The sequence below is a fragment of the Monopterus albus genome, unplaced genomic scaffold (genome assembly GCF_001952655.1).
Source record: "Monopterus albus unplaced genomic scaffold, M_albus_1.0 scaffold172.1, whole genome shotgun sequence".
Lineage (NCBI taxonomy): Eukaryota > Metazoa > Chordata > Actinopteri > Synbranchiformes > Synbranchidae > Monopterus > Monopterus albus.
This window is the reverse complement of record NW_018128052.1, coordinates 2,477,430-2,498,108: the sequence shown is the minus strand read 5'-3', so window position 1 is coordinate 2,498,108 and position 20,679 is coordinate 2,477,430. Positions and strand designations below refer to the sequence as shown.

The 20,679-nt window shown below is 39.4% G+C and overlaps 1 protein-coding gene across 6 annotated transcripts; it reads right to left on the bottom strand.

Annotated features, from left to right (window-relative positions):
• Positions 1-1,046: 1,046 nt before the first annotated feature.
• On the bottom strand, positions 1,047-20,642 carry kdm4ab (lysine (K)-specific demethylase 4A, genome duplicate b). Of its 6 annotated transcripts, XM_020616135.1 has the most exons (24): positions 20,379-20,641; positions 18,881-19,042; positions 17,157-17,332; positions 16,878-16,992; positions 16,521-16,714; positions 16,101-16,150; positions 15,869-15,972; positions 15,741-15,756; positions 15,619-15,674; positions 15,197-15,423; positions 12,355-12,512; positions 11,558-12,231; positions 11,028-11,132; positions 10,510-10,627; positions 10,079-10,254; positions 9,062-9,275; positions 8,240-8,319; positions 6,262-6,317; positions 4,574-4,682; positions 3,561-3,752; positions 2,245-2,415; positions 1,936-2,055; positions 1,521-1,613; positions 1,047-1,385 (listed from the first exon to the last, which is right to left on the bottom strand). In XM_020616135.1, the coding sequence occupies exons 2-24, from the start codon at positions 19,019-19,021 to the stop codon at positions 1,248-1,250; spliced, it is 3,483 nt and encodes a 1,160-aa protein (XP_020471791.1). In that variant the 5' UTR covers positions 19,022-19,042; positions 20,379-20,641; the 3' UTR covers positions 1,047-1,247. The 6 variants fall into 6 exon arrangements, with proteins under 6 accessions (XP_020471791.1, XP_020471790.1, XP_020471788.1 ...); XM_020616134.1 differs by having other exon boundaries at positions 10,510-10,624; positions 15,619-15,756; positions 20,379-20,642; XM_020616132.1 differs by having other exon boundaries at positions 15,619-15,756.
• Between the last annotated feature and the right edge of the window lie 37 nt (positions 20,643-20,679).

Here is a 20,679-nt window from a genome sequence, read left to right as displayed (position 1 = left end):
GTGGGCAAAGCTCAAAGTGTCATCACACCACATCCTCCAGAGGAGTCTGCATCTTCTCATACTTCTCTACACAAAAAACCATTTCATTTACAAGGGTGTTGGTGTGAAAGAAAACTTGGTCACGTGTTTTATCTGAGCGCAGACTGATTACAAAGTTTATCTCTAGCTAGATTTTATCAAAACCAAAAAAATTCTAAACCTAGAGGCGACCATGAGTCTATAAAATATGTCGTCCTGTGTCAGGAGGGTTACATTAAGTGCTTTTCGTTTAAAAAAAAGGGACTTGAGCCAGATCCTTCACACTAGAAATTCCAGCAAAGGGAAAGAAAGCCTCAAAATTTAAACAGGATGTCTTAAAATCTATTATTTCAATAAATATAAATACATCTGGGTTTTTCTACAGATTGTGAAAAGGACAAAAATAGCTTTGTTTTCAAACTTAATTCACTAGCATAAATAAAGTATAATAACATTAATTACAATAGTTATAATATACCTTACACTTCAGAAAAACCTAAGTATGCTTGGCCCTTTGAGATATAAGGCTTGAGCCTCTACATGTCTGGTTTATCCTCTATCTTCACAGTAGATGCATGTTGATTATGTAAGACAACACATGAAGTGACAAGTACAGCCTCAGATGTGTCAAAAGTTACCTGGAGACATTATTGAATTTCTTTGGGGTTAAAAATGAACAGTTCCTGTTTAACTAAATCGATTAGTCAAACTGTTACTGTAGCTCAAAGTGTACAGTCCTACCGTTGTGTAACTTCAGTGAAAAAATATTCAAAACACTTCCTTTAAAACCTGACTTCAAAGCAGTTTTCTTCACTGCAAATTACCATTATGATAAATGACAAAAATAAAGAGTCTGTAAGTTGAGTACACTGTATATGATACAAAGCTGTATTTACTTGACAGCTGCTAAATGTGGTGATAAAGCAAAAGAAAGCATCGCCCCAACTTTTCCCTAACTGATAATTATTGATGGCTTCTTCCTGAGGAAAAGAAAAACTAATAGTGGAGGAAGAACACAAACTATAGAGTGTGATGACAAATGACGGATTATTATTCAATGACTTTTACACAAATGACATCTTAAGTCCCAGCCATAGTTTATATGTAGCCCATCAGGCTGTGGAAGAATAAGAGGAGCAGTAGGCAGAAAACGGAATCTGGACCAGGACACCTGGAGTGCTCGGCGGTGATTTGATGAGGTGGAAAACAGGAGGAGAAAGAATCACACATCACTCCATGATGGCTCGATAAATGACGGGCTCGATGTAGTCTTCTCTGTATCGAGAGTTTATGACCCGTTGCCTTTTGGAGTTCTGCTTGACCTCGCTCTGTGTGAAGAGCTCGAAACGCATGTCTGACGCCACTGACTGAGGACCCAACAAAAAACAAAACAAAACAAAAAACAAAATCAGTGCCTGCTGGAGCTACAGTTCTCAAACATAAACATCTCAAATAAGCTCTTAACAGTCACACTCTGTACACTTCATAACATCTTAGGTTACCATTCGTGACTTCACTCGTTTGGGAAGATCCTCATCTAGAGAGTAGATATCTTCTCGCTTTGCAGTTATTTGTGATCCATCCTCAAACTCCAGCTGAATGTACAAATACACACATTCAAAGTAAACCATTAATACAGAAATAATGTGAATTAAAATTATCTTAACCACCAGGTATTTGAATGAACACTGCTTTAAATAGTGTTGACATTACATATCCATTTAAGCACTTTATTCACATACTGCTATAAACTTTACTTTTACCCAGACAGACCACCCATATCATGAGGATGAGGAACACAACCCAACATGTTCTGATGTGGTTTGAACAAACTAAGTAAGCCTCTCTTAGGGTACTGTTTGTGCAGAGCCGGGCCTGCTGAGACAGAACTAGAGAGATTGATAAAGGGAGGTTTACCAGATACATGGGGATGGAGTGTGATGCTACAAACTTGGCTCCATATATCAGCCCGTCTGTCCACCGCACTTGAACAGCATCGCCTTTGGCAGGTGGACCTAGCCGGACACAGTCACGGTTCTGCAAACACACCAAAGCCAGTGGTAAACTCAGGCTACGTATTAGATAAGGAATAATATCTAAAAAGATTGCATGATCAGGAAACTACATCTATCTTGGCTCAAGTCTTTCCAAGTTTATATGTGAGGAATTACACTATGCAACATAAGACAAATGAAATTTGCATTCTTTGGAAGCAATTTTATTAACCTCAATGTCCTCAGGGAAGAGGTTGTCGCTGTATGAGCCGTCGTCGAACACCACTTCATAGAAGGTGGCTGTAGTTAGTTCCAACACCTCGCTGTGGTAGTAACGGCCATTTTTGTGTTTACAGATGACCCTCTGGTCCACTGCCAACTCTCGCATGGAAGCCTTGTTACGCTGAGGGACAGAAACTGAGAATTATCTTATGACTACACATCACAAACTGCCACTAGGAAGATAAACACAGTAGGAAGACAGTGTAATAAACTGTCTCTAAAGACAAGTCCGTGAGGATTAGTCTACTGTTGTGGCTAAAACAATACTTGGTCAGTTGTTATGTACCTCTTCGCAGAGATCCTTCTGTCAATAATACAAAGAGATCTCAAGATGTGACTGCAGTTTATACCAACTAGTCACACTGTGAATGGCACAATAACAAATAAAAGCACAGGACATAACAGCTGTGGTTCAATTATGACAGTAAACATTTTTTAACTGCTAGTGAACAAAAAAAGATGTAAAATGACCATTGTTCTAGTGTATTATAACCTTATAAATGCGGCTTTACAGTGCACATTTGAGCAAAAATGTGCAACTGAAAATTAAGGCGTGCAAATGTGAAAAATAATTTGGATGCACTGTTAGGACAGAGTTCCTAGGGATGTCGGTTCTAAACCAGTTCTCAATATGTAGGGTCGAGAAGCCTTTCATCTGCACTTGAACAGACCAGTGACTGAGATAAGAGATCGAAAACATGGTTCTAGTGTTTATGGTGCAGCTTCTTATCTGTCTGCGTCTGCTCTTTGTCACCAAAACATCTCTTACACAACCAGGAAGCCGGGTTCTAGCTGAGCTTGTCTGGGCCTGCTGGTTATGCTACCTCCTTGTGGTAGAAATAACCAATCTCCGAGCCCATGGTAGCAAGTTTTCCTTAGAACAAGGACAAACCTTAAGTTTATTTCTGCCTTCAGCAATATCCTCAATGTCACCCCCACTTGCAAAATAAAATATTATGGGAGGTGACCAAAAAAAGAGGTGCTCAAGTTTTCTTGGCAGATAAAGCGCTCTTAAGAGAAGACCTGAAAATTTAGGCTGTTTCCTCCTGGAAAACAGGTCCGTTTTCAAAACCAAGAAAGAGCTGGGGGAAAAGTGAGTCAGTAAAGTTTCAGCTAAACAACTTAATCCAAGCTAAGAAGTGAGCTCAGGCACAGATTAACAAGTGAGGATGGATCCCATGACTGGCTTTTTATTCTCACATGGACTGTTCTAGTTAACCCTTTCTCTCACAGCTTCAGAAGACTGTGTGTTTTAAGTTGCGTTACCTCGGGTATGACAGGCGTCTTGTGTCTGTGACAGGTGATGAAGACTATGAACGGCCAGTCATCGGGGTGCATGAGGACACCAGCTGCCTGAGCGCAGGTGGGATGAAATGCTGTGGAGCAGCGGCCGTGGGAGCACTGGACACAGCAGCCTTTGACTTCCCTTGTCATCCGTTTCCTGCACAACGCACATTTCTACCAGAGTGATAAAGACACAAACATGGAGGGAGAATAAAGGTCAAGAGAAAAAGTGATGAATAGTAGGTTAAAGTAATGGAAAGGAGACAAAAGGAAACAAGCCAAGTGGGGAGTTATCAAAGGAAATAAAAGGCATGCAGACCCACATGCTGTAGAGAAATTACACAACCTCCTTTCGATAATTTAATAGTCTGATATATTGTAAGTACTTATTTAGAATTTAACAATCGAGATAAGGTGAACCACTGTAATCAGAGTCCTGATAGCTGCTTTTACATGACTCATATACAACAGCAGTTTAGCCGGTACTGCCAACCTGTAACAGTATTGTCAAGTAAAAACTTTGGTTAGGTGACATCACAGTTTTCTGTTCTGTCAGATAGTCACACCTGTTATGCAGTTAAAATTGCATCTTTTATTCAGAAGCCAGAATGAGAAGAGAAACTAAGGAGAGCCAACAGGTGCCACACCATTTTTACTGTGGTGAAAGGTGCATGCTAACAGAGAGCCACCTCTATTTACCACAACTCTCAACTATAAAAACTACTTCGCAGTGGATATACAAACCAACCACAATTTAAAAAGACTGCCTGCAGCCACACTACAGAAATGTTGCTTCTACCAACAGTCAGTGAATATTTCTATCAAAGAAAGCTTTGAAAAAGAGAAACATAGCAAAGAGACAACTACCCTTTACTTTTAGGACACCAAATCAAAAAGGAATCACTGTAATGCCTGAGATGACACAACAGGTTGCCTAAAATCACTGCAGCACCATCAAACATACACTGCACAGCTGTAACTGCAGTGAGTCTCACCAGTCTGAAACGTGGCAGCGGGATGGTGGAGAGGTCAATGGGGCTCCGCTCAGTGATGTTGACAAAGCGAGCTTCCAGCACCGTGATGGCACACAGCACATGAACCCACCTGTGCAAAAGGCAAACATGAAGTCAGGACAAACAGTTCAATATCCAGGGCTGAAATGCCAGAACACACATTCAGGAATGTGGTCACACATATTGCACAAAGCTAAACATTATGTGTAGTCCCATTTAATGTGGTCCTCATGACTACTGATGAATTCATTAGGGTTGGGACAATAACACATTGGCAAATACATACTTAGAGGTAAAAAAAAACAGATATTATTTAAAAATAAATCAGGACAGACCAGTTTCCATTAAAACAAAAGCCATTAAAAAGGATTTGTGGATCAGACTGATGATCCAGATCACCAACAAAGTCGGGGCCATACCGGACCTCTCCAAAATATTTGATCCAAATCCCTTTATAGTTTTTTTGAGTTATGCTCTGAACAAGCCAAACCAACCAATAAACAGCAGCAATAATACAACCTCTTAGCAGAGGTAACTAATCAGGGTTTACCAAACACAAAGATCCCCTTAAATCAAGACTGTATTCAGTTAAAGAATGAATACATATGGCAAAAATGTCCCCACTGAACAAACATGTTATTTAAACAAACAAAATTATAACCTCAGAGTGTGTCTTCTTCAGCAGTTTGTTACATCCATCTCTGTGCCAACTCAAAAAGTCTGAGGTGTGAATGAAATCCTGGGAAAACCCAGTAAGTGGAGCTTGAGTCACCACTCTCTGGTCATTTAGCACTATGTGTTGGCTTTATTTTTTTTTTTACTTTTTCCATTACATTTCACTTTGTACCTGACAATCTATAAGTCTCATAAGTCCTCTCTCACTAAAACTGTAATGGGAAATTTATTCTACACTCACCAAAGCCTTAATAAGCTCATTTTTACCACAGCAAAACAACTACAGTAAACCTCAAATATATTTCATAAAAAAGGTAAATACCCGAACACGCTTAACCACAATGCAGCCTATATTAACCTATTCATAGATTAGATCAAGGTACTGAAAAGTCTCATTGAGTGCATTACTCTCAACAATAAGCAGACACCCCACTGTCATTTAACTGTTTCAGAACGCTGACAGATGGAAAAATGCTGCTTCTGTCTATACTGACATACTGTCATTCAGCTACTGTGCCTACAGTTAGAGATAAAATCTAACCACAGGCTGACAACAGCACACACATCTACTGCTGTGTGTGTATGCTGCAGCTGCAAAGTGCATTTAGCTTGAGGGACCCGGGCCACCAGATTAATTACAGCAGGAACAGACTGAACATACAGACAGACTTAATGGAGTCAAAGGAGAGAGAACAGTGACCATGGGCAGCAATCTGCTGTGTACCAGCTCACTCCACTTAGGCTGTTTTGGAAACATCATAAATCCTTGTTGAATAGTTCCACCAGCTTATGACTGTGACCATGGTGACATTAAATTAAAGGCAAAGGATCATTTAAGTAAATGTGGCACTGCCTAAGACTTCTGAACTTAGTCTTCTAGTCCATGTTCAGTGGTGACCTCATGCTACACTAGTGGGTGCAACTAAAACTTTCACACAGCCAAGTAACATTTTCCTGCTCCGTGGTGGCAGCACTGTTGACATGCGACAACTTACTTGTCATTGTTGGCTCTCTGAAGAGCTCCACCTCTTAGGGAACAAAGGCAGCAGTCCTAATGCAAGAAACACAACAAAGTCTGTTAGCTGTGAAGACACTAGCTCTGACAGCAGACATCTTTATCTTGTCACATCTAAATCTGCATATGTGGATCTATGTTCTGTTATATAATATTTACAGGTTAAACTGATGTTAACATGGATAGATATCAGGCAGATAAAAGCTCTTTTGCTTTTGTGACCCAGTGCACAACTAGTATAAGAACAGTCTGAAATACCTCACTGCACTTTCTTAAAAGCTTCTCACGCTGATTAATTCAGAACTCAAGAGAGAGAGTTCCTTGTCGTTAGGGATGGAGAAAAACATTGTTGTAAACATGGCAGACCAACTTAACCACTTGAGGTCAAAGAAATAATTGTAAAAAGTGGCATAAAAAGGTGGAACAACACATTTGTTTGTTTAGTCATCTAGGGTCTTTCATGTTAAAGTAAAAACTTGCGTTGTATTTCATAACATGACAGGGCCGAGTACTCAGCCTCACTCACTCAGTCTACCGCTGGTGTAGTGTGATCTGTCAGATCTGTAGCAGTGCAACAACCAGCCCACTTTTAGGTAAAGTTAAGTTGTTCAGCAAACTATCAGTCAACTCCAACACTTCAGCTCAGCAGAACATCTATGGTTTAGGTTTGAAGGCTCATGCTGTAGTTAGTATCAGGCTGTGGTTAGAAAAAGCGAGCTTCATAAATACTGTACAGTTTGTTGCACAAAATAAAGTTGTTTTGCTATTTTGCTTTCTTTTTATAGTAACAAACTTCATACGTGTCTGAGTACTTTGAAAAGCGCTCCATAAATAAATGTATTATTATTAATCAGATAAGAACCTGAACATATTCTAAAGGATTCTGATTCGTTAAGTGGATTTGGAATTGGATTCAGATTCGATAAAATGTTAGTGCACCCCAGCTCTACTTTTCATGTTTATAACATGAGACATAGTTAGAGCCTCTTAGAGAAAATCTGTGGTAATTATAAACTGAGTGACAAAAATTTATAACAGGCTTCCATCATTTTTCATCTTACAGATTCTAAAACTGAAAACAATGTGAAATCAGAGGCTTATGAGGTGTCAAAGAACAATACAGTAACACATTGCCCACTGGTGGTCACAGGCGTTTCATCTATTGTTCTGAGCAGAGAGAAATGCTAAAAGCAAAGGAAATGTAATGACTATTTTTATAAACAAAGTTGGAAAAATACATTTCCTAAATAATAACATACAATGGAAGAGTACACACTCACCATCTCAGAACAAAGGAAGTGGCACCACAGACAGCTAAGTTTATTTAAGTGTGACAAAAACAGGCCTGCTGTGGATGTCAACTCTGTTTAATTATCCGCTCTGTACAATGTAGTTTTGTGTTGCTGGTGTGGTACATTAAGGTACAGTGCTTTAAGGTAAAATGAGGACTGACTTTAACAGATGGGATCAGCTTCATAATAGCATCCACATAAAAATACTTTTTTTTTTTTTAACTGAAAAGGGAACAGTGAAACTAACAAGCAATCATGGAACTCACAAGTGCCACCATGGTTTTAGCTGCAGGAGCTCCAACCGACTTGAATTTAATAAATTAAACTTCCCTAAGTAGGGTCATTAGCTTGTCTTGTGTTATTACAAAGTGGTCACAAGGACCTGCAGCCATTGGCACTGGTCTGTTATTTGAGGAAATGGGCTGTGAAGTCAATGGTTTCTTTGACATTGCAGCCTAAATTATTGCTCCATGGGTCAGCATGTGGTTTTCATTCTAGGCTGTTCTTGCAATAGCTTTCATTAATTATGTTCAATCAGAAAAGCAAAGCACCCACATGTAAGGCCTCATCTAAGGGTCTGTCTGTTATCAATATGATGACTCATCTAAATTATTTGTCTCCAGATAGTCACTATCTGTTATAAATGACCCAGCCCAATTAACTAACCTCGGTGATGGCACCGGCCTCACAGCGGGCGCACAGCCAGTCATCCAGCTCTGCTTCCTCCCCACTCACACCATAGCAGCCTGATCAGGAATGAAAAAGAAGATGTCATGCATTCATATAGAATGAGCTTCATGTCACAGCTTGGTTATCAGTACCATTTGGCACATTAAAATAATTTAGGGGGGGAACCACCTGCAGCCTGTGGTTTAATTCTTCTACTTGCTGTTATTTTATGTCAATATTAACTTATTTCTGAATACTTTGATCATAGGTAAGCAACACTGAGTCATGCCCACACAAAATAAAAGAGGAATTTAGATGAAGAGTGAGGATAATTGTTTCCCCAACACCTGCATAGCTTTTGTGGGTGTTTGTGTTCTTATGGTAAACAATTTTATATTTAAGAGGACTTGAACAGAACTCATCAGACCATAAAACAATCAGGCCAGGCTACATCAAAGTAAATTCTTTTGGAAAAGACAATTATGTAAAATAAGAAAATATTGCTCGTGAAGCTCAGCCGTCACTTAGCTTAAAGGGATTCATTTAGCAAAACAATATCAGAAAGGCTGTGAAAGAGCTCACAGCACTACTGGCTGAATAATAGTGTGCAACAGGTGTGACTCTGTATTCACCCCCCTCTGTGGCTTTTATTGCTGGCTCTTTTAAAGACAACTGTGTGTAATAGTCATTTTAAGAGTAACTGTTGAGTGGTGGTTTTCTGAAGAATAACAAAGAACCTGAAGCACGTATTAAAGATCTATTTAACAAGCCTGTGCATACTTTACTGGATATCAATTTAGCACATGAAAAGGATCTTACTGGTATGTACACGGACACAGCACTGAGCACAGCTGACCAGCCGGCTGGTTCCATCTTCTGCTACATGAGGGTTAGATAGCTGGCCCTCCCCACTATCGGCCGTCTTACTAGTTTGGGTGTTAAAACACATTTCTGGGATGAGTGGTTTGGACCACTGGCGGCCTCCTGAACGGTTCATCAACGTCACACTGGATCTCTCAGTACTGGACTCAGACTTGAAAAGAGAAAAATAACAATCCAGAGGCTTATGTTTTGTTTATAAATGCATTTTTAAATAACTTTTTATATCTCTTAAGTGCCTAATTTACAACTGTGTCAACATAATTCAAAAACTAGTAACTATACTGCCAAGCAATTCTTTAGGAAATTGCTAACTTGGTAAATATATTTAAAAAACTAAAAATGAAGCTTTTGGTCTCCCTGCAACAGATTTATAATTACAGCATTCCATGAAAGAATTTAAATAAAGTCTTAATACATACATAAATTTGATAAAGTCAAAAATAATGAACTGTGCAAAAAAAACGCTAAATGGTCTTATACTTGTATAGCGCCTTTCTATGCTTTTACAGCACACTCAAAGCGCTTTCACATTATTCGGCCATTCACCCATTCGCACTCACACACCGGTGACATCACCGGGAGCAACTGGGGGTTCAGTGTCTTGCTCAAGGACACCTCGACATGTTGACTGGACAAGCCGGGAATCGAACCGCTAATCCTCCGGTTAGGAAATGACCCGCTCTACCTCCTGAGCCACAGCCGCCCCCAAAAAAGACTTAGTTGTTCTAGCTGTCACTGATTATGAATAATTACAACCCATTGAACTACAGTCCATCGTGCCATTTTGTCTGAAATGCCCTTATTTTTGTGTAAATCAAAGGTTTATTTCTGTAAATGCCAAATAAATGCACCTTGTGAGGTATTAACTGCGACTGTCCACTAAAAGCTGATGTAAAAGCATAGTAACAAAACACAACTAACCTTATTAAAAGAGAAAATGCTTTTAGTTCTCACCTGATGGTAAGTGTGGAAGAGCAGGCAGATGGAGCAGTAAGGGGCTTGTTTGCCCATGCTCTTATTGTACTCCATCTCTGCCTGAAGGTTATAAGGACGACACTGCCACAGCTGGGTTAGAGGCTTTGCCCACTCCTCTTTCTCCTCTTGCTCGACCTCCACTTCTACATACACTTCTATACATAAAATGGCAGGACAGAGGGGTAGTGTGAATAAAAGAGGCAGATGGTGGTTTAAGAATCAGGTTTTAGGAACATTCGTTAAGTGGATTTGGAATTGGATGAAGAGATCTAACATAATTGATTAAAACAAAATTTTGTAGAAACAATGAAAACATTGAAAATAGGACCGAAACTTATTGCTGTAAGTAGAGTGCTCAGTATATGGCACACAACATACTCCTGCACTATACAGACGAAACAACAGCGTACCGTCGTCACTGTGCACCTCTCTGATTATTGGGTGGTGGCGAGGCAGCTTGCGGAGCTGTGCCTGCTGCTGTTGCTTCTTCACCACTGACTTGCAGTATGACTGCTCATCTAACACCTGCTGGAGCAACAAGTGCACAGCAAGACAACATTTCAAAACAGAAATGACACTGTATCTGTAACAATGAATGTAGTAACATCAGTTGCCATGATGTCTCCCTACTATAAGGCATACTGGGAGCTCTGTACTGGTATGCATATATTTGAAGGGGAAAAAACAGGGCCAATCATGCCTTTGCCTCTTTTAGACAGAGATTCTGCTTTATTGGTGTTAAAAATGGACTCGAGTTGAACTGTACTTCTCATGGTGGAATAAAGAAGGGTCAACATTGACCACTCATGCTGGTTTGGGAGCTTTTATACAGAACACTGTGGTGGAAAACCGGGGCAATAACCCCACCTTGAATTGACAACGTAAAAGAAGCTTTTTGAGAATTTGGTTATGGCTAATTACTACTTACATGCTGATTTTGAGCGATCACCATCTCATCATGACCTGATTTCTTGACAGGAACGGTGTCTTTCAGGATGATAATGCCACTGTCCCCAAAGGGGCACTGGTTACTCTGTAATTCGAACAGCATGAATCGCAGATTTTAGAATAATGCCTGCCTGATAAAGTGTATTCTGCCAGCAGAGCGATCATCAAAAACCGTTCTGTTAGTAGGAATAAATGATGCTATGCTCTAAGAAATTAGTACACTAACATCATGCAAGGAAAATGTGCCAGTACAGAGCCACCATGCTGCTGGTTTTTTTTGTTTTTTTGTTTTTTTTTTAGTTTCCATGTGCACAATAGTAATAGAAGGCTAAAAGCTGTTTCAGCTCAACGGGCATGACAGTGGATGCACCATACAACATAATCTGTGCTAAAATATTCATGTGTCACTGCACAGAGTGCCACAGAAAGCCAAAAATCACAAACATTTCAAATGACTGTAATATCTTTATCTGTAGCATCTGTGATGTGCCTAAAAGAAAAATAACAGACCTTTCGCTTGTTGTTCTTGGGATCTTCCACTGCTGTTTCGCTCAATTCTTCAAGTTGTTGTTGAGTCTGGCAGGAAGCAGACTTGTTGATGGGCTCAACTTCAGGTGTCTCCACTTCAGCCTGAGCCACAACAGGTGCTGACAGTTTGGGTTTGTCCTCTTCTGGGTCCTGCTCCACAGGACTCTTTGCTTGCAATTCAGTCAATGCTACTTCAGTAAGAATGATTTTAGATTCTTGCTGTGGCTCTGTTCCATCACAACTTGGTGCCTGAGATGAAGACTGAACCCGTGTTTGTGAGAGTGCACAGGTTTTGTGCTGGAGGTGACGGGGTTGATGCTCTCTGGCATAGCTGTGCACCTGAAGCTGTGTGTGAGGCTGCTGCTGCTTTACCAGAGTGTAGCTGTGCACTTGAAGAGTGTCTTTTGGACTGAGTGTCCTGTGAAACAGCAGGCTAGCTACTCCCATTTTGCGGGCAGGCTGAGCTATAGCTTCTGTCCATGTAGGTGTCACTGAAACTGATAGATGACTATTTCTGTGCTGAGAAGAAATCGCAGGTGCACGAGTCTTGGTATAATGAGGGGGGCGGCCTCCGTCGCTGTTACTTTGGGTTAGCCCCCTGTGAAATGGATCCATTAAAGTGAGCTTGGTTGGTGTGACAACCAATTTTGGTGGGCCTGTAAATTAAATCAGAGGCCTTGGTTTACTGCACTCTCATCTGACTTCCACTTCTTTCATCACAAAATGACCATAAAAAGCTCAGCTGCTCTACAGGAAAAGAGTAATAAAAAGAGTAATACCTTTATTTCTCTTGCCATCTTGTGACATTATACGTGGTGGAATGAGGCTTAGCCTGGGACGCTTCCCATACTGTTCCTCGTCTTCATCCTTTGGAACCACCTCCTCAGGCACCTCCAGACATACCCTATGTCTCTTGGTCTCTATCCTCTGTGTAGTGCTGAGGGGTTATCAAATGAAGACATAGCAGTGGATTAGAAACAGATGAAAACACATCACATGACCATTAGCTTTAAAATATTAGGGAACTGTACAGGCCACTGGTTACTTTTTAAAACGCACGTTTCGTTAAGTGATTCTAAATTGCCTGTACTAGTAAGTGGGGGTGTGTGTGGCTGTCTGTCTCTATGTGTCAGCCTTGTGACAGACTGGCGACCTGGCCAGGATGTACCCTGCCTCTCGCCCAATGTCAGCTGGGACTGGCTCCAGCCCCCTGTGGCCCTCTTCAGGATAAGCAGTATAGATTATGAATGGATGTTTTAGTAATTGAAAATGACCATAAACACAAATCAGAAACATCTAGTTTGACATTCTTCTATTTTTTTCTGGTTTGTCGTTTATGTCCTTTGACAACATAATCACACAGTGAAACAGTAAGATGGATATCTGTTGTAAATAACTGTTAAAACAAAAATATTACAATTACCTCTGAAACAAAATAAAATTTAAACATGTTCTTATTAGCACACCTCACAGAAACTGAGATTGAAAATCGAAATAAAAATACTAAAATAATGCAATATAGAAAAAAACTGAGCAACTGTGATGCTGACTGCTTAATTTAATTCACTGCATGGAGTCAGTCATCCAACAGCCATTTAAACATTAAGATTTTTTAAAATTCCCTTCCTTAATTATATAACCTCAAGTCAAGCTTTTGGTCAATGTCTTTCTAAACCTGCATGATAACTGCAACATTTGGCTTAACATCTGCGCCTGCTGACAGTGCAGGTGGTAAACCAACTGCAACACCTGCATCTCACAGCTGGAATCAGGGACAACCCAACCTTGTCCGCTAAGCTGGTGATGGCACTGATGTGAAGGGCTGAGCAATGCTTTATTTATTATATGCAACACACACTGTCGACAACATGTCAGATGGTCACTGGGGTCTACCTGGCAAGCTGTGACTGCCACCTGTTGGAATTTTACCAAAGTGAGACTGGACTGTACCAATGTCTGCTCCAACAAAGCTCAGAGAGACTGACATTACCAGGGATGTTCATACCATGAAAATAAGAAAAGGCAAGAAAAGCATGTTTATGATTAATATTAAGAAATCATAACTGTCTGAGATGCTGAGATGGCCTGTTTACTAATTCCTTACTCATCTAGGTCAAATCAAAACCATAATTTGAAAAGTAAAAAAGTGAAAGTAAGCACCGCAAATATGCGGGCCGTGTGTTTCGTAATGAAGAAACATGTCGCCTAGTGCTGCTGTGGCTTTGACTGATGTTTTTGAACAGCAGCAGAGGTCTATGACACAGACGAATAAGCTAATTCAGGTTGGAATCTGGCAAACATTAACCGTAAGTAGAGGCAGGCAATTCACTATTGGTTTTAGTCTCTGTATGGGGAGTCGAGCTGCAGTGGTATCCCACTTTCACGGTGTACCATGGTATGAAAATTGATATGATAATGTTATCATGTATGATAACAATTGAATGTCATCATACGTGCACATTTGCTTATTGCAGGGCTTTTACTTGTAACAGAGATTTTCTTTGAGGGTGTAAAAGTAGTACTTTTAATGGTGGTGCTACCATACAAACTAAAATGCTTTAGTTATACAACATGTTATAGTTATGTGCTTTTTTGGTCATATTTATAATTGTTTATTCTTTAGGGTCAATCTAGCGCTGCAGTCCAGCTCAATCAACTGGCACAGTCACTCGCAATAAAAAAGGCCTCGTTTGTTTTCATTCTTTTGTGGGTTGTTGTAGCCGATAAAAAACCATGAAACCGTGAAATTTTCCAAGGCGGTTAGCATACAGTGAAAATCTCATACCGTTGCAACCCTAATGGGGAGTGTTGAAAATACTGCTAATACAGAAAATGACCAGCCTTATCTTTTAGCAAATGCATATTCTGGAGAATATTTCCCAACAGGATTTACAGCTAAATTTAAACAAAATACCGCCTTTTCATTTACATGAAAATCTGTACTATGGAATCAATATTCTTTTTAGTCCAATACAAGGTTTATACTAAATATTATCATTTTTCAACATACATTTAGTGTATGTTTAATGTGTCATAGTACTTATGGGCAGCTTTTTATAAGAAATGTCAATCTGTCTAACTTATGGGCAGCTTTTTATAAGAAATGTAAATCTGTCTGTTTCTTAACTTGAGCTCATGGTTTTAATAAATTCATTTTACTTCCATTTAACAACTATTTCATTTTGAATGGCAACACTCTGAACGGCAGTGAAAAAGGACATCTGTTAAATGTTGTCAACATGGTACACATACAGAATATGGGAATTTTGATTGGCTACTAATAAAATCTGGTATTTATTCCATCTGTTGTTGTAGCACAGTTGGAATCTTGGTTGGTTGAGATAATACAGCTATACTGATGCAAGACAAGACAACAACAAAAGGACACAGGAATGATGACCTCCAGTCACATGATGTCAATGGACTTTCCTTGGCTGGCATAACCAAAGGTATTCCCAGCAGAAAGAGCAAAATATGCAAGTAACAAATTATTCCAAACATTTACTACACTTCACTGTATAAACATGAACAAAAACTAAACAAACAAACACACAAACAAAAAAACAACAACACAGAAACACATACATAGTAGGCTTTTCTTTTCTGCTGTAAATTACCCACCTCTTCCGCTCTCCGTCCTCCCCACAGCTCTCCACAGAGCTACAGTTACTACTACTGCTGATGTCATTGAAAGACTCCCCCAGGAACTCCTTAGCCTCCGGGGTGGGCCGTGAATGGTCAATAGGTACCACATCTCGCCCTGCCAGCCACTGTTCATACCGTTCTGGCTGGAATTTCCTCACAAATACGTCCATGGAAATCTTCACCATGTCTTTACGGCATGAGCACTACAGGTGATAAAGGCACAAAAAGACTGACTCAAATGATGAATATTACAGGCACTATTATTGCATGTCTATCTACAAACATACAGTTAATTATATGAATGTATATATATATGTGCATACTTTCACTGACAAGACAAAATATGACTCAAATTCAGTTAAGTATGGTTTTCAATGCCGTCATTTGGCGGTCCTCACCAAAACTGCCTGTTTGCCATATTCAATCCATCTCTCTGTGGCAAAGTTGGTGGATTCTGCACAGTTGAAGCCATGGTTGAAACCAGCATGATAAGCATAGGGGAAAGTTATCATAAACTCACCAGCCTCCTGAGTAATCTGAGAAAAAAAAGCAATAAAATGATTTTAAGTGCACTTTAAAGAGCTGTTTAATGTTGTGAGTATGAGACCCCCCATTTCAAATACAAATTAACAAACTTACTACTCATACCTTTTCAAACGGAATGCCATATTTCTTCAGTATAGAGGGGGAGATAAGAGTCATCTTGTGCCTCAAAAAGGCCTCACAGTTTTGAGCACTACCAGGAAAGAATCCTTGAAAAGGAGAGAGCAGGAAGATGTTGCACTGACATAGAGAACTACAAGGTTCCCAGATCCCAACATAGTTAACATAGCTTCATACTATATATGCATCTACTGAAAATATTCCACTGGTTTCCTACCTTTAGCCAGGCGCTCCAATCTTTTCCCATGCTCTGGAGGAACACAATACCTGCAGATAATCAAATGAATCTTATTAACAGTAAAAAGATACTGTGAATTTTGCATCTATCCATGTGCTCAAATAACTTTCATTTAGTTTCTGGGACAGGACCCCATGCTGCATCAGTGCTGTAGCGACACTCTGTTTCTGTGTGAAGGGCTCTTACTTATGTAAATGATACCCACTTCTGGTTTTGAATTAACAGCTTAATCTAATAGCAGACGTAGTATTGCTGTAACACCACATATTTCAAGCAGACATAGAAAAAGACTTTACTTAATTTTATATTTATTTTAAAAAAAAAAAGATTTTAGAATGTTTAACAAATGAAAGTTTTATTTCTACATCTGAACAGGAAAATAAAAATTTGTGTCTTTACCATGATTTGGGCTCTCCGAAGTGCAAGTAGTTGATACTGTAGAGGTCCATGTCCTCAGTATGCCATGCAAAGGTGGTCTTCCACATACCAAAATACAAGTAAGGTGTATTAACACCCTCAATAGTGATGCCGCTTTCATGTTCAACAGTATCCAAAATGGTGTCCAGGTGGCAAATGTTCCATTCTTTGACTTCCTGCAGGGGGTTCAGCAAAATACAAGCTCAGCAAATGAGAATTTAAGTGGTGGTGAGCAATAGCATGCTCAGCAAATGCAATCAGTATCCTGTCTGTATCAGGCCAGCAGAAAACCAATCAACAGTTATGAACAGCAACAACATCTAAGGACTGTTAACTCACAGGGTCATACAGGGTTCCATTGACATCTGCCCCATATATTGGAGCATTAAATGTTACATTCTTCCAGTACTTCCTTTCCAGCTCCTCAAAGTCATCATAATGTGGACTACAGAACCTATAAATGGCATTAACAATTAATGGAGTGCCAACAGCATAAATGAACTTTCAGTATAGGAAGATTAAAAATACAGTTGAGGGTATTCAATTGTAGATGAAACTGATTTTCTGACAGCTAAATAAAAAACATGAAAGGCTTAAATGTATTATTTCTCTTCTCACTTGTCACTGCTGGCAATCTTGCGGAACTCTTTGACAGTCATGGCCTTCTTCTGAATGTTGTACTGTGTAAAAAGGCCCGACTGGCCAGTCACCACCTGCTGAATGGGTGCGGGTATCACCAAATCATCTATATCATCATAAGAACCCCTAGGCTTCCATTCCTTTGGTGGAACAATCTTGAAGGAGAAAAGTAGACAAGGAGTTATTTTTTCCACCATTTTCATCACTGTTTATTAAGATTAGTCACCAGTAGTGCTGTCACTTCTCATTCGAATTTTGAATATTCTTTCGAATGTGGTGTAAAAAAAAACATTCGAACTGTAATGACCTGTTCAAATCTAACAATGTATGCTATGTCAGTAAGTGCAACAGGCTGTGGTCCTTGTGGTCCAGCAGAGGACATTATTTTCAGAAATTCACTGTCAGCTTGATCAGTTAGTCCTATTGACTTCTCAGTAAAAATAAGATACTAACTATGTTTGCAAGGACAAAATGCAAGACAATAGCAAGCAAAGTTGTGCAAATCAGACAATAGTGATACCAGACTGGTGTTAAGGTAAACAGTGAGGCACGAAAAGTTAAGGCTACCACAGACATTTGGAGAAACGTTGATTCTATAGCTTCACCTGACTGTCCGACCCCTGCAGCATATCATGATATCTTAGCTATGCTCTTCTGACATAGTGCATAAATCAGCCAAAAGCAGCAAGGGGTACTAATATTTTTTCATTAAAAAAAATCTATACTTTTTTGTGGGGGATGGGGGGTACATTCAAATTAATTTTAATGAATTGCGTATCAGTTCAAACCTTGTTCAAATATGATTTTTGGAAAATGTGACAACCCTAGTCTCAAGCAAAGGTTTGGAGGCTGCTGGTCTATAGACCTGATTACAGCTAGGGCTGTACCCAACTAATTATTTTCTCTGTCGACCGTTAGTTGGCTTTTCAGTAGGACTATTTGTTCCTTTTCTAATATACAGCCTAGACTGTCAGAAAATCAACTGGCATGAACTTCACTGATGATTTCGAACACAATATCAGTATTTAAATGCAAAAGAGTGACAGGAACATATTTTTGAGCATTTAAAAATGAATAAAAGACACCTGGAGATGATGCAACAGTTAAATCGTGACCCATTTAAATTGACACTATATAATTTCGGGCTGTCGGAATGAGACAGGCAGCACACTTGTATTTCTGTTGAGGAAAAAAAAAGGTCTTAAAGGCTAGTTTTTCTTCTAAGACATGGTTATAGCCCAGTTTACCAACAAGTTTAAGCTTTTCCTGTCAGTTAACCACAACACGTTGTTATTATGCATTTGATGTGTGCCAACTTGCACTGTGAATGATTCTCCCTTATTTATGATTCCTCATTGAAATGCTTTACCCATGCATTTTTGATAGCTTCCTAGTCCCGTTAGGATGGATATATGTCACAGAAACAGTTGGTAAATGGTTGTACGTTGCACTATAACAAAGATGGTAGTGATGGACTCAAAAGAACAGAATACCTTATTTGTCTAAACAATTTTAAAGAAAATCAGATAAAAGACCATACCTTATTTGTCTAAACAATTTTAAAATCAGATACAAGACAATCTTCTGATAGCTTTTATAATGTTGTGACTGATAATTATTCATTTTTAATTTTACAAATGCACACCATTCTTTTTCCACTAATAAAAATGACCCCACTTAAACACATGCACTGTATTACTTACTTTAGCCAGGCCTGCTTTATGTGCTCCCTGGGACTCTATATATGCAATGTAGCGGCTGAAGTTCTTAAATTCATCAGCAGTGGGGTAAAATGTCAGGATCCCCTTGGAACCATGGTTTAGGGAAACCATGTCTGCTGCCATCCCAATACTCAGTGGTAGCTCCTGCACATTGTAAAGGAAGACAACTGTTATTTTATTATGTCTTCTTTTTTTTTTTTACATTTTGTAATAACAACAACAATTGACAACCAAGAACCTCTCCTAAATTTGAGCCTGCAATCCTATGCCCAACACAACATGCTGTATTAAAAATGTTTTGTACTTTACATTTTGTAATAACAACAATTGACAACCAAGAACCTCTCCTAAATTTGAGCCTGCAATCCTATGCCCAACACAACATGCTGTATTAAAAATGTTTTGTACTAAGCAGTCATAATAGGTTATACCTCTATATTTCAGCACATTGTTTCAGGATTTCATAACGTGGCTGGCAACTGTATTCAAATTTCCTTATACCTACTGCTTGGTAACCTGAGTGACGACGAGTACTCAATACAGCTTAAAGTGGGCGTAACACTGCAAAGCAGATTCCTTCTACCTTTTTTAGTCTTGATATCGTTGGTTCTTACAGTAGCACGCGCCTACTTGAATAATTCTGTTGTAGAATATGCGTCTGTGCATGTTTCCTAACTATGGCAGAAACCGTACAGTTTATGCAGAGAACAAGCTAGCCTGGCTAGTGATGAGAAAAGATGTTACCGCCCCTAACTGGTTAAGCCTCTAAGCGTCTCTTTAATTCAGCCCGACTGTAGAAGCCCAGCCAGTTAACATTAGCTCAAGTGCTAAGCAGCTACCGGAACGAACGAATTCGGATGTGCAATGGAACACAGCGTAGCATTAAGCTACGCTAGCCACCTAGCATGAATAGCATAGCACTACTAGTGTTCGAGTCCCATTTAGTCCTAGTAACGTTACATGACAATAGAAATTAACGCATAACAGTTAGTAACTCACTGAAAATAAAATGAACATTTACTTTTCACATCATGTCTTACGTTAAATGAAAAAATAACATTTACAAGATAGCTACGGTAGCTAACATTAACACCATAATGGGATGTGACTATTACCTGTATTACACAATTCGCCATAGCTATGTTACAACCTATCCAGTTAATTCGTGTGTTGTGAACAAGCTTGGACAGAGACAGCATTACCGTTTTTATTATAAGAAATATTAAGTCGTACAATTACAGCTGGCTTGTTCTTGAAAGTGTCATTCAACAATCGATTAAGTTATAAATATAATAAGATCAGCTAAACTATCATTCACTAAGTCATTGATGTGTTTCCCGTGAAATAGACTATACCTACCCGTTATATCGACATTAGCTGTGGAACAGTTCCTGCTAGTTTAGCCATCAGATTAGCATTGTGAGTTCAGAAGCTAACATTCTGGTACGACCGTAAAATAACTCGATATGCAAATACTCACCACCTCTCCTCGGTTGCTTCAGAAGTTGTACCCGGCAATGTAAATACGTCGTATTCGATACAAACAGTAGGTGCGAACAGAAGAAAAAGAAGACCGCTAGCTAACTAAGCCCCTTGTGAGTAGACCACTTATCCTCCATTACCACTTCTACGCATGCACACGCACATCGGATTTTGTTTACCACAACACGCATGGGACACGCTCAGCCAATCATAGGGTTATTCTCATGGCTCGTCGTTAGATGGATGAAAACATTAGTTAATCCAAAGCACTACAAAAATAGACAGTATCTTGGGTCAGT

Excerpts from the sequence above, each read along its gene's own strand:
- kdm4ab (XM_020616132.1), bottom strand. The coding sequence starts at position 19,021 with ATGGCAGCAGACATGGTTTCCCTAAACCATGGTTCCAAGGGGATCCTG. Across the intron at positions 16,715-16,877 it reads ATGGAACCCTGTATGACCCT|GAAGTCAAAGAATGGAACAT; the intron begins GTGAGTTAACAG and ends AACCCCCTGCAG. Across the intron at positions 15,424-15,618 it reads ATGGCAAACAGGCAGTTTTG|TGCTCATGCCGTAAAGACAT; the intron begins GTGAGGACCGCC and ends TATCACCTGTAG.